The following is a 14,219-nucleotide window of genomic DNA, read 5'->3' as shown; positions in this document are numbered from 1 at the left end:
CCAGAAGATCTGTGCACACTTCGGACTTTTATTATTGTGTTTATTACATGAGCTGAGTCAGCGGCTCAGTGCTGGGTTTTCTCCGCCTGCCACAGGGTGAGGGAGGCCACCGCAGGAAGGACTGTGTTTAGGGGACATTGTGGTCATATTATTGGAGAGCTCCTTACGGATGAAATGCAGGTGATATATAAGCTTTTGACCTCCTGTAAATACCACCTTCTGTCCCTTCCTCTTTCCATCGTCTGTCTCTGACCCTCATCCCCCACCTTTCCCATTTCTGACTTAAATGGTGGGATCTTTCTGGATTAAATTTCTGCAGAAACTGGACCTATGTCTGTCTGGTGCACGGTCATATCCCTCAAAGTTCCTGACACGTGGTAGGCCGTCAACCAGGATTTGTGCAATCAGTATCCAGGTGATGTGAGAACTCCTTCCTGTCATCCCACGCTGGTGGCTGCGACAGTGTCCCGACAGTGTCCCGACAGTGCTCGCCCCAACCGACCCGGAGCGCCGGCCCCCAGCTGGAGGACCAACTGCTCCCGGCCGCGGAGCCCGGCGCCTTCAGCCCGCGGACCCTGTCGAGTGCAGGGGGCACCTGCAGGCACCTGCGTCCCCAGAGACACGGGCCCCGGGCCAAGGAAAACTCTTTCGGCTCGGCTGACGGCTCTAACACCCAGGAACCAAGTCCTACGCCCTGGCTTTATCCTCCCGGGATCTTCTCCCACGGTGAGGCAGAAACACGCGGGAACCTGAACAGTGAACTGCTCCCCTGGGGCTCGGGCCACGCCCCCACGACGCCCACCGCGCGGGAGAGGAGGGGACCGGGCAGCAGAGGAAAGGGTTTGCGCGGGAGCGGCGGGGGCGGGGCGGGGCGGGGAGGAGGCCGGGGGCGGGGCTCTGCGGAAGGGAAGGCTGCCACCACATCGGCGAGGCCCAAATCGTGCACTAACCGTGCGGTGAGTGCGCCGCTGCTACAGGTCCGGGACACGCTTCTCCGCCGGCTCCTTCAACTTTTTGCCCCAAGTTTGAGGAAGACGAGCCGTGCAGCGTAAGCTGCCTCGGCTCCGGGGTTCGGGGCTGAAACAGCGTGGGCTCCTCTCGGGCAGCGCTGTGTTTCATCGTAAATACAACCCGGAGGGCTAACAGGAGCACCACCAGCCCGCCTCAAGTCCTTTCTTTCGGGTTCTTTTAAAGAAAACACCGACAGTTCCCGGCAGATCTTTCAAAAACCCAAACTCCGTCGGCTCTTCAGGGATTTAGCAACTGCGTGCCGCTCAGGGCGCTCTCCCAATAAAAACAGAGGAAGCACTTAGTGTCACCAGTTGCTAGGTAGAATATAGAGAGCTCTAGGCCCCGCCTTCCGGGGGTCATTTTTAATCTTGTGTTGGTTTCGTACACGGCTTGACCCTTTTGGTGTGCTTGTCTCTGTCCCGTTCCCAAACTTTTAAAATAATAATAACAACAACAGCAATTATTATTATTAATTATAATAATATATTAAATAATTAATAATAATAATTAAAATATTTTTCAACTACAGTTGACATACAATATTATATTTGTTTCAGGTGGCTGTTTCCAATTTTTAAATATTCACGTGCAAGTCACAGGGGACACAAAGATTAATCACTCTGTGTCCCTCGGGGAACACACCAAAAAAGAAGCCTTTGCTTCTTCCCTAGCATAGATTTCGCCCCGGGTGGATGAGAAAGATTCACACAAGGTTCCCAGAACTTGAATCTTCCTGCTCTGGCTTCCTGCAATGCTGTAGAGTTCATATGGCTGACACAGCACATATCAGACCGTCTTGTTATTTTAGCAGATCTATCCTCCCTGCTGTTCCAGCACCCAGCATGATAGACAACAACAGTTGCTTGTTGCATGAAGGAGAGCAAGAAAAATGCCTTAAAAAAAAGATTCTGAGGGGCAGCCATTTGGCTTGCTTGATTAACAATTCCCAGGATTAAGCTGTGACTGTGTTGGCATCAGGAGAGCATGGCAAGCTGAGAAACAGCAGTTTAAGCTTATCCAGGGAGCTAGGGGATAGGCCCAGACAGGCAGGAGGAAGTAGAGGTGACTGGGAGAAACAAGTGGAGGCAAGGCCAGGAGACAGGTTGGCTTAAGCTCTGGTTCAAGAACAAGGGTTTGCAGCCCAGCTACTTGACCTTGGGCAGACTCTCAAATTGAGCTGAGGCTCAGTTTCAACTTTAAAAGCAAACCCTGGCATATATTTCATAAAGTTGTCAAAGTGTTAGAGGAGGTTCTGTTTTTGATGCACCTAGCAGGTAGTAGAACTATACAAATGAAGTTCCTTCTGTGGTCGGTGAATAGTGCCCCCCCACAGACACACACCTTAAAGATACCCACATCCTAATCTCCAGAACCTGTGCTGTTAGCTTAGGTGGCAAAAGAGATTTATCCTGCATGATTAAATTAGGAATCTTGAGATAGGCAGATTATCCTGGATTATCTGGTAGGCTGGGTGTTATCACAAGGGTCCTGACAAGAGGGAGGCAAAAGGGTCAGAGAAAAGGTGAAAATAGAAGCAAGGTTGAAGTCAGGCCAGTGCTGGAAGGGAGCCATGAGCCGAGGAATGCTGACAACCTCCAGAACTGGTTGGAAGAGGGAACAGATTCTCCCCTAGAGAAAGAATGGAACCCTGCCAACACTTTGATTTTAGCCTGTGAGACCCACTTTCAGACCTCTGTAAGAGAATAAATTTATTCTGTAAGAGCACACATTTGTGTTGTTTACACCACTAAATTTGTGGTCACTTGTTATAGCATCGAGAGGAGACTTATTGGGACTTTAAAGTTGCACACACATAATCACCATCAGCCCTCTTGAGCCATTCCAAATAAACCTCTAATTTAAGAAAAGACAGTGGGTTTGCCACATAACCTCTGTTGAAGCCTCCCAGCCCTGCCATCCAAACTTTTAAGCTACTTTCTAAAACCCGCCCTATGTAGAAATTCTGAAGCTACTTATGGAAATTACGCACATATATCACTTACACAGTGTCTGCTACATAGTAAGTAAATGTTAGCAATCATTATTGCTATATTATTAGTCACCAGTTTACCAAGAGAGATAGTGGGTTTTCCTTTTCCCTGCACCAACAAATTCATAGCGATGGTAAAGGTCATACCTGCCCTCCTACAATGGTTCAAGTTCACTATTTTGTCAAGAAGTTCACTGAATTCTAATAACATATTTTAACTTTTAATAGTCAGCAAAATCCATTCATTCATCCATTCCTAACTCACCTTACATTAAAAAACATTCAAAGCAGTTAAATTTTGATGTACATTTGCATATGTGGTCACTTGGCTTTCTCGCTTCTCTCTAAATTTTTTTTTGTATTTCTAATTATCCAAGTAAATATTTCATAGTGCCAAACTAAAACATTTTCTTTTTACTATTTATACAATTTTTCTCTATATAAAAATGTTTCTATACCTAAAAATGAACAAAGTTGAAGTCATATCATATATACAGTTTTTTTTCTTGCTATGTCCCATACATGTCATTACACACTTTTAAACAACATTCCAATGACCACCAAATGGGTATTCCACAAATTCTTGATCACCTTCTAGTGTTGGATATGTAAGTTGACTAGAATTCCCCCTTGTTTATTTCAAACCAATGTGTAAAGAGTAAGGGTGCAGGTGTCAGTAACAGCTAAGGAGCAGGAGAGAAGCGTAACCAGTGTGTGGTATGTGTGTGGTTATTTCTGTGGTCAGGGCTGGGAAGTGCAGACAGCTACAGCTGAGCCTGTGAAAGCCAACAGGAGTAAGTGTTTCTTGGAGTGTTCCAGAACCTGCATATACATACCAGGGTTTTTAAAAGATTGGGATAATGATGAAGAGTATAATATCTAACATCTATGTAACACTTTTCTCCCTTACTCAGTGTTGTTTCAAAAAGGATTTAGCCTGAATTCAATAACAAACAACCAACCCAATTAAAAAACAAGCAAAAAACTTGAAAAGACATTTCTCCATAGAAGATATACAAATGGTTAATAAGCACATGAAAAGATGCTTGCATTTTAATCATACCTTCCCTTTCTCCGGGGCAGTGGAGGCCAAGGTCGTCTGCTTGGACAGGCAGTGAAGGAGGGTAACGATATATTAAAGAAAGGTACACTCTGTACCTCCCACACATACATTTCATATCTCAACCCTCCACTATCTCCATTGTTGGTACTTTTTCCAAACCCCTAATTACGGGAACTTTCCAAGCCTCTGTCCCCTATCTTCTATGTTTCTGCCCCTTCATTTATAGTTCAATTAATAAATTCATGGAATAGATAATAAAAGGCTATGCTAGGCTGTGAGGTGACAGTAACATGAGCACAGTCCCCCCTCCCTCCAGGAGTTCACAGTTTAGTGGGGGAAACCAGCATGCTACATCTAATCCTCCTGCTGTGTTGTCTTTGCTGATGATTGGACCTAACAAGTACCCACTTTCAACTCCACAACGCTGCAAGCCTTCCCCCTTCTGCTCCCACCAACACCCTGAACCCATCAGTCACCAACTCCACTGATGCTGCCTCTAAAGTGTTTCTGAAATGGGTCCCTACTCTCCAACCTACTTGCCATGAGCTTATCTCAGGACACCCTCACCCCTCCTCTGGACCGACCTACCAACTGACCTCCCAGCCACCACAGTATCTGTTTCAAATGCCAGTCTGACCCTGTTAATTTTGTCAACTTCCACGACCTACACGAGAGTGTCCACAGTTCTTAACCTCAGTCTCCAGCCCTAGCTACTCCTGCCACCATCTGCCTTCCACCCTGGCAACACCCTCGGCAGAGGCTCCCCATAGGCTGCCATGCTACCTCCGACTGCCTCTAGTCACTGCTTAGACACAACCCCCTCCACACACACACAAATCAACTGGTATCTTGTCTCCATGTTTCTATGGTAACTTGTGCCCTTCTCTCATTGTGTGTAACTACCTGTCTCTCTCACTGGTCTGAGAGTTCCTTGGATGCAAGGACCAGGCCTGTACTTGTATGTATTCTCAGTGCCTTGCACACAGTAAGAGCACAACACATGCCAGGCACTGTTCTAAGCACTTCTCACATATCAATTCATTTAACCCTCATGGCACTCTCTGAGGAAGTTGTTCTTATGGTGTCCGTTTCACAGCTGAGGACAATGAGAAATTAATCAGTTGGTCCAATACTCAACAGGAAGTAGCAGAATTGGGATTTGAACTCAAGCTATCTGTTTCCAAGTATGGCTCATAATCACTGTTTTCATCTTCCTCTCAACTTACATGTGTCTGTTGAGTGAGTGAAAGATGATCCCTTTCCACCTCTCCATCTCCATATGTCCCTAAATAAATAGTTCTCTCCCAACAGCTTCTTTTCTGCCCATCTGATCTCCACTGCTCCTCCCAGTCTCAGGGAAGCCTTTACTCTGTGACTTCCTAGGTAACAGTTCTCTCCTCCCTAACCCCATTCAATCAATCTGTCTTCCTGTCCAGGAGTTTAGTTTTTCCTCGGAAACATCTATCAGATTCATCTCTGTCTCCTCCTCATCCCTTCAGGCGGGATGACCACAGCAGCTTCCTGACTGGTTCCCTGACTTCACCATCTCATTCACTCACTTTGGGACCTTGGGGTTCACATGCATTTTTATTTAACACTGCAACAAACCATGAGCCCACTTTTTCTAGATGACAGAAACAGGGTTTGCCTGGCTCTGAGGACTCTCATTTCCAAAAAGACTCGTGACTTTGGGCAAGTCACTTAACCTCCAAGAGTCTTAGATTTCTCATTCATAAAATGGGGATAGTAGCAGTAATCACCTCGTTGCAGAGCAACTGAGATAACGGCACAGTGCCTGGCACAGAGCAGTTGCTCAGTGATTACCAGAGACTAAAGCCGACGACCCCCAAAGCCTATCTGTCATACGAGTTGGCTAACTATTCTGGGCAAAACGCTTTCTGGAAGAATTCTTGAACCACAGCTGAGAGGAAGTTGCCATACCTGGCCCCTTCCTTGTCCCTCATAGTTGCTCTCTCTCTCAGGACGCACCATACCATTGTATGAAAAACTGTATGTTACTGGTTCCTTGCAGAATGCTCAGCAAAAGAAAATACAGCCCAGTGTGACGGAAAGTGCACAGAATCTGGGACTCTGCCCTGTCCCAGCTGTGTGACCACAGGAAATCTTGAAAGCACTCTGACTTTTCTCGTGCACAAAATGGGAGTAATAATGCCACCCCCCACACACACAATATCGAGATAATGCATAAAGACTTTTTAGTGTGTGTCCGGATACAGAGTAAGACCTAAAGGAGTTGTGCGACATTGTATAGTCAGATTATGTCTATGATGAGCACGCTTTACTGTAAGTCGAGGACGAGATTTATAAATCACATTATCAAAATCAAGTAAAAGTACATAGAGGAAAGGTAACAAGACTGTGCACATCAGGTACTATCGTGAATCCTAAACACCTACCTGTCTTCTTAAGAAAGAACAGGCGGCTCCTCCCCCCGAATCCTGAGAGGTGGGTCTTGACACCCCCATAGCCCCGCCTCCAGGGTCCAGTGACGTGATCTAGGCCGCCCATGAGGGGCGGGGCAGGCCCTGGTCACGTGAGCGCGGGTACGGAAGTGGTGCAGCAGGCAACGCTGGTGGTTGGCCCAGGCCTTGGGTCCCGGGGGCGGGGTCAGGCCTGCCGACCCGCCTGGTGGAGCCGGGGGAGGAGGCACCGGCGGGGGCCGGCACAGGAGTCAGGGATTCGTTCTGCGGTCCCCCAGAGTGCTGGACCAGCGGCGGTCCCCAGTCCCCCGGCCTGCGCCCGCGCCCACTGCACTGGATCTCCCGGGGCCGAAGCTCCGGTGGCTGCGGGAGGTGGGTGGAGGGAGGATCGGAGGGCGCGGGCGCCCTGTGCACTGTGCAGGCGGGAGGCGGCCGGGGGCCGGGACGCCATGTCCATGGAGGACCCCTTCTTTGTGGTGAAAGGGTGAGTGTCGCCGAGGGCTCCACTGGAGGAGGTGACGTTGCCTGCCCCGCACCTCCCCACTCTCCGTGCTGGAGGGGGAGGGGAGACAAGTTGAGACTGGGGAGGGGGACAGTGGGGACGCCTTAGCCTTCAGGGCTGTGACCAAGTGTCCAGAGATCTGACCTACCTGAACTGTGTGAAATCTGTGCCCCCAATAAAGCTCCCAGGGAAGGGGTACCCTTTGACCTGTGTAACTTATGTGGGGGTTGAATTCAGCAGCTCTGCAGGTGGGGAGGGAGACGCGGGTCCCAGCCCAAACTGGGGCTGTAGTAGAGCACAGGCCTTACTTCGAAGGAGGGAAAACAGCATCTGGCAGGAAAAGGGAAATGGCCCTCCTGAGCTTTGTAGTTGGCTTTGACGGGGGTGAGCTCCCATTGTCCACTGAGATCGGAACGCTGGCCGGCAGACTGGTGGGACCACAACCAGCCCGGAGGCGTCCCAGCACGTTCGCAGGCTGGGAGGCGGGGGAGCAGGGCTCCGGAAGACAGCTCAGTTCAGTGGGGGAGTTTTTACTGAGTAATGGGACGGGAGGAAAGCAGTCGTTCATGCTCGGTGATGATGTTGGAAGGAAAACAAAATGAAATCAGCCAAACAAAACTTTGCTCGGCCTTCTGTTAGCACCGGGATTTTCCCACAGTGCTAAAGGAAATGAGTGCTTTCTTTTCAACTCCCTGATTTCACCCCGGCTATTTGACAGGTTTGCCCACTTGTTTTTCCCTTTGAGCTGTCCTGACTCCATCTTTGATTGCTAGATTGTTCGGAGATAGAAACTTGAATTGCACGTTGTCACTGTATCAGCTTTGTAGCCATTAGACAAATGCAAGAAAGATGGATTCTGGTGTTGTTACAACATGTCAGCTTTATGTTTTAAATGTCAAACAAACAAGTCTGAGAACTACAAAGTTCCCAGATCAATACTAATAACCATAGATAGAGTCAGTGCCCTTTTGCTTTCAACTAGTTGCTGCTAGCTTCCTATTTCTGTAGTGGTGAAAGTTGACCTGGTGCCTGAGTGTTTAATTTTTTTAAGGGTTCTTGGAAAATTTACGTGATGCTTTAGGTGAAATACTTTATTATTCATGATACAGTAAAATATATTTTATACACTTAACAGTTCCCTAAAAAGGTTTTTCTTCACCTTACTTTAACTTAGATCAGAAAATGTTAAGTTGTAGGGTTGTTTTATTTTTCTGGTAAAATGTGGCTCTCTACCTAGAAAATGTGTTACTAGGTTTCATTTAGATTTTAAAAGTTAAAGTTGTGTCTTTTCCCCCCAAATGAAAGTTCTTAGTGCACAGGTGGCAAAGGTTATCCCTGGCAGTAGAGACCAGAGAGAATCAGACATTTTTTGTTTGATTTTTAATGGAATGTATGAAAATGTTAAATTGCTGTGCCATCTTGACATTTTATTTTTTCCTGAGAGTATCCAATACTGTCTCCCAATGTTTGCTCACCAATTAGATATAACTGCTTTACTGGTACATTGGCCTGGAGTCTTGGGTTGGTTTTGACATCATTTTATTGTCCTTGATGTGTCTTAAGGAAATGAGACTCTCACTATCTTCTGCTGTGCAAAGGTAAAGTTAGTCACATGGGTGTCTCCAGATTGTATGTGTGACCGAGTATTTGGGAAGCCGTGTACCTCTGTTTATTAAAAGTACTGAAAATGCATCACATTGTGTGGAAAGATTAAGGACACCTAAATTGTGGTCCTTACCCTAGGAGCTGATAGTCTAAGCTGAGCAACACTGACCTCAAAACTTAAGTAGAAATGACAGGTGGTGAATGATTACGTGCTGAAGTGAATGCTGCAGAAGATAAGTGCCCCAGGAGATCGGAGAAGGGTGGTGACTCATTAGGGATGGTTATGATTGGAAAGGCTTTCAGAGGTGGCATTAAGTCTTGGATAGGTTTTGAAGATGGGTGGAATTTAGATAATTTAGGCCTGTCTCATCTGGACTTTTATCAAAGAGTTTCTAATTGGTCTTCCTGCCCCCAGCCTCATGCCTCTTTCATGTGCTCTTGGCTGGACTGCATCAGTGCTATCCAAAATATTACACAATGTGAACATCATACGCCATGTTTCATTGCCTAGTAGCCACATTAAAAAGTAAAAATGAATGGGGATAATTAATTTTACTGTCCTCTTCAATCTAATAGGTTCAAAATATTTCAACCCATGATTGACCAATGAAGATTATTGAGATATTTTACTTTTTGTATGAAATCTTCAAAATCTGGTGCATATTTTACACTTATAGTACATCTCAATTTGGATGCTAAATCGTCATCAGAAATACTTATCTCTTTTTAAAATTTATTAAATTTAGAGTTGAGAAGGTAGATTTACATATCCAAATTGTTCCGAGCATACTTAAATAGTTTCCAGTAACTGAATTCTGTATTAGTTTCTAGATTTAAATTAATTGAAATTAAAATTCCAGTTCCTCAGTCACACTGGTGCATTTCAAGCATGCAGGGGCCACAGGTGGCTTCCATATTCGGCAGCACAGAGCCCAAGCAAGGATTCCCCACCTAATGCCACTGAGTGGCTGCCTGTTGCCCACAGAATAAAGCCCAGACACTTCATGACCTCGACGGTCCAGCCTTCCTCTTCCCTCCTCTCACTCTGCCCGCCTCCTCTCAGAGTTCCAGCCATACCTGGCCCAGTACAGGGACTGTGACCGCAGCCTTGGATGCCCCTACTCCATGTGGCCCCGCTCTGCGCCTGATTCGCCCACTCGGCTTTCGAGACCCAGTGCCAGCATCCGCACTGTCTCTAGGAAGTGCTTCCCTTGGCACCAACAGCACATTATTGCACCTCTTCCTCTTTTATTATTAGATTATGAGTTCTGGGGGTTGGGACTGTTTCTTTCCCTGTATTTCCAGCCCAGCACCTTGGCTGTGTAGCACACATGGTGGATGAGTGCTCTGGGATGGTGGGGGTGTGCTCGTGGCAGGAATGCCCACAGCCGAGGCCCTGAGATGAGCAGTGTTGGTGTGGAAGTCATCAAGGCAAACATCCCTGGTGGAGCTGGACATTGGGGGGGTGGGGGCGGGTAATAGTAGCAGTGGCCAACATTTAAAGGATGCAACTCCAGTGTCAGGCGTTGTATGCTAAGTAAGACTTTTCACTTCCTAAGAGCAGCTCCGAGATATGGGCATTGGCCACATTTTAGGGATGAAGAGCTGAGGGAGCACACAGGTTAAGCTACTTGCCCAGGGCTGCACAGCTAGTAAACGGTAGATCCAGGATTCAAATTGGAACTGCCTAATGCTCCTTGTAATGTTAACACTTCACAGGACAAGGCAGAACAGTGCCAAGGAGAGTCTCATCTTGAGGCCACTGGGGGTTTTTAAAGCAGAGAGATGACATGAAGTTAGGGTTTTAGGAACGTTGATTTGGCAGTAGTGTTCGAGACAGTGGTGTGAAGAAAGATCGAAAAGGAGACCAGTTAGAAAGTTGTCTTAAATACGCAGTGACGAATGCCTGGGTTCGAGGCTCATTTTTGACGCCGTGGAAGTCTCGTCCAGGGCACAGAGGAGAAAAGCCCATAACTGGGGATGGGGAGGTGCCTCTGAGGGCAAGTGTAGCCCAGCTGGTGCACACGCTCACCATGGTGCACATGCTGTGGTGTGATTCACACTCCACGCCTGACCCCCCTGGCTCTGCTGGCCGCCTCTGGCCGGCCTGTGCCCTCTCACCCATTGCGTCTGCGCAGCCTCCCCGGTCGGTCCTCTGTGTGTTCTCGCTGGGTGACCTTCACCATTCCCGCTGTCGCAGGCCCTTCCTGCGTGTCTGTGTTCATCCCACACCGTCACTCTGACGCAGCTCTGTCCTCCATACCACCACACGGGTTTTCTCCTCTTTTTCTTCTCCTTCCCCTGCCTGCAGATGCCTGAGTGGCCCGACCTCCCCGTGGCCCTCATCACTCCTGACTCCGCCTTCTCTTTCAGTCCTGTGTCCACTTGGTCATCCGGTCCTACTGGTGCCATCACTAGGCTATGTCTAGCACTCTGCTTCTGGTTCTTCTACCCTGGTTCATGTTCGTGTCCTCCCCCACCAACGTTTGACTTTTAGGATCTCGGCTGTGGGCCAGCGATGGCAAACTCGAACAGACGAGCAAGATGGTGTGTGTCTCGTTGTGCCGTCCCCTCAGCAGCTCTTGTCTGTAAATGGAACCTTTTCAGCTCTGAGTCCCTTGAAGGCAAGCATTGCCCATCCTGTTCACAGTCCTGAGAAAACTCTGTTTATTGGTGTGGTCGCTGGGAGAAAAATGTATTCTAGTTCGCAGAGGAAGTTTGGTCCAGTAGAGTTGAATGTAACTCAAGTCTCGCTTCCTACTTTTTAAAAATCAGAATCAGATGTTTCATTGTAAAAACAACTTTGCAAGCATTGGTTATAAATGTATTAGCTCCTGAAATTGTAGTCCCATTTGGAGAACACTGTGCAGAGTGCGGACAGAGTAGGGGAAAGACAATACGCATTGTGTGCACGATTTTGGAATACAGCTGAGATGCCGTGGAGTCTGACAAAAGGAAAGACCCGAGTGGGGATGTTGGTCAAGGACACTTCAGTGACGCACATAGGGTCCAATCTGGGCTTTAAAGGAAACGTCTGCTTTTCATCTGCAGAGGTGTGAGGACGCTCCGCGGCTGGGGAAGTACGTGCATGAGTCTGGAGCCAGGAACGAGCAGAGGGAGGGAGGGAAGACGGCCTGCCAACTGAAACCGAATTGGTTTTAGTGAGAAATCAGGTTGGATATTAAAGTCGGCCAGTTCAGGGAAGAGGAGGCATGGAATACGCTGCTGAGAAGTTTAAATTTAATCTGTTTCCTACCATGAATTCTTAATCGGGAGGCAGTGTTCACTAGCAGTCACTCTTCCCTTGCCTATGGTCAAGCAACTTTTCAGGGGTCAAACCCAGGTCTTCTGAGCCTGCAAAGAAAATCCATTTGTCTGCGGCCTAGCAACAATGGAACGAAACAGGCCCGGTGGTAAGAGGTGCCCTGTGCTCAGAGTCAGAAGAGGTGGGGGCAAGCAGCCAGATGGCTGAGGCCCAGTTCTCTTACCTGCTCAGTGAGTGCAGACTAGTTAGTTATCTTGGAAGTTCCCTGCAGATCTAAAATCCAGTGATTGGGCTAAAGTAGAGGTTGTGCAAGGTGAAAAGAGGAAGAGTCAAAGATGACGCTTGTCTAGACAAGTTTTGAATCTTGGAAAACAGTGGCACTATTTACTAAACTGGGGAAGTGAGAGAAGGAAGCAGATTTTTAACCTGTTTCATCTTTTTGTTTGAGCACTTGCCTTTTTTGTAGGGAGGACATTGTTTGTTTGGTTTGAGGCAAATGGAGTGATCCTGTAGGCAGCTAAAGATTTCTGAGTTAATCCTGGGTGGGTGGTTAGGGGTGGAAGTGCAGCTGGGGGGTCATCAGCGTAAAGGGATCTTCTGAGCCTGTGCGTGTGCAGGGGCGTCTACCCAGAAGCTGCAGAAACACTGCCGAGGAAGACACGTGGTGGCTGAGTGGAGGAAGAGCAGGTGGAAAATTGGTAGGAACTGGAAGAGCAGAGTGTTGCAACACCAAAGGAAGTGAGGGTTTCAAGGAAACAGGTATGAAGGCTGTAGTGTCAGGTACACGGAAAATGAGGATGTGTTCAAGTCACTCTCGACCTGGGCCTGTGGTCGCTGGTGGCAGTAGTGCCATCCCAGGGCAGTTGTGGAAGCAGCGGCAGGGTGAGGTCAAAATTGTACGAAACTGTAGGTAACTCAGTAAAAACAGCTTTCTTTCTTTCTTTCTTTCTTTTCTTTCTTTCTTTCTTTCTTTCTCTCTCTCTCTCTCTCTTTCTCTCTCTCTCTCTTCCTTTTTTCCTTCCTTCCTTCCTTCCTTCCTTCCTTCCTTCCTTCCTTTCTTCCTTTTTTAAACAGACAAGAGTAATTGGAAAAGTATTATTTACCCACCTAGGGGTGGGATTTGGGGGTCATTTGGTAAGTGTACACCTAATTTTGAGAAACAGCTGAACTTTTTTCCAAAGTGACTGTGCCATTTTGCACATCCACTGGTAACACACGCAAGTTCCAGGTTCTCTGCCTCCTCGGCAGCACTTGGCGTTGTCGGTGTTGGCATTTGCTTTCTTCTCTAAGCTCTGCCGCAGTAAGTATGTAGTGGTGTCTCCTGGTGGATCGAATTTGCATTTTCCTGGTGACTAATGATTTTGAGCATCTTTTCATGTGTTTAGTTGCCACCTCTGTCTTCCATGGTGAAGTGACTGTTCAAATCTTTTCTCCTTTTTAAAATTGAGTTCGTTTTCTTGTTAAGTTTTGAGAGTTTTAAAAATACATTCTGGATATGTCATTAATCAGATGGGTGATTTGCAAAGGTTCTCTCCCTGCCTTCCCACCCAGTTTTGTGTCCGTGTGACGGCGTGAGAGCACACTCACGGAAAGCACTTCTGCTCTCTTGTGAAATAAGGCGACTGTGCCCAGGAAAAGTGGAAACGTCTAGTTTTTCCCCACACAGAATTCCACTTTTACTTGAAAGAATGACCGACAAACTGATTATTCAGATGTGCCTATGTTCTCAAATCTCAACATTGTCTAAAAAACACTTGAGAGACTTTCTTTATAATGCATGGGGCACACCTGTTGCTTCAGGGAAAACACCTGACAGTGTTTTTCCTGATGACAAGATTGGAGTCCCCTCCCGTAGAATCGAATCTGACAGATTTTTGATACGTAAGTGTTTCTGGTGAGACTGGTGGTGATATGACATGATTTTGGATGTTGTATAATGGACTGAGCCAGCTTTTGAAAGACCTGTGACCCTCAGTAAAGCCGTGCTGTCCACCCGACCAGCCCACGGTGTTCTAAAACCCTGCGTGGGTGAAAGATCTGCTCAGCCTACAAGGCAGAGCAGAAGGGTGTCGTGTACAATAGTTCAAAAAGTCAGTGATCAAGTTTCAGGTTCCACACTGCAGCCTTTGAGACACTGCCATCTGTTGTGTTTTGGCCCACAGTTATCTGCAAAAACTATGAAAATAGCCCTCCCTCTCCCAACTATATAACTATATGAGACTGGATTTTGATCATATACTCAACCAAAATGTGTATCAACACACTGAACGTAAAAGCAGACATGTAACCCAACTGTCTTTTGTTAAGCCAGATATTAAAGAGATTTGAAAAAATAAAAATAT

The 14,219-nt window shown here is 47.1% G+C and overlaps 1 protein-coding gene across 1 annotated transcript in view; it reads left to right on the top strand.

Annotated features, from left to right (window-relative positions):
- Positions 1–6,711: 6,711 nt before the first annotated feature.
- The window catches only part of STX6 (syntaxin 6), a 29,462-nt gene continuing 21,954 nt past the window's right edge, over positions 6,712–14,219 (top strand). The window contains exon 1 of the mRNA XM_045838445.1: positions 6,712–6,989. Coding sequence (XP_045694401.1) covers positions 6,955–6,989 — 35 coding nt within the window. The 5' untranslated portion in view covers positions 6,712–6,954. The remainder of the gene's footprint in view (positions 6,990–14,219) is intronic.

The sequence above is a fragment of the Phyllostomus hastatus genome, unplaced genomic scaffold (assembly GCF_019186645.2).
Source record: "Phyllostomus hastatus isolate PE091 unplaced genomic scaffold, TTU_PhHast_1.1 phas_contig_283, whole genome shotgun sequence".
Classification (NCBI taxonomy): Eukaryota; Metazoa; Chordata; class Mammalia; order Chiroptera; family Phyllostomidae; genus Phyllostomus; species Phyllostomus hastatus.
Note: the sequence above shows the minus strand (reverse complement) of the source record. Positions and strands in the feature narration are given on the sequence as shown.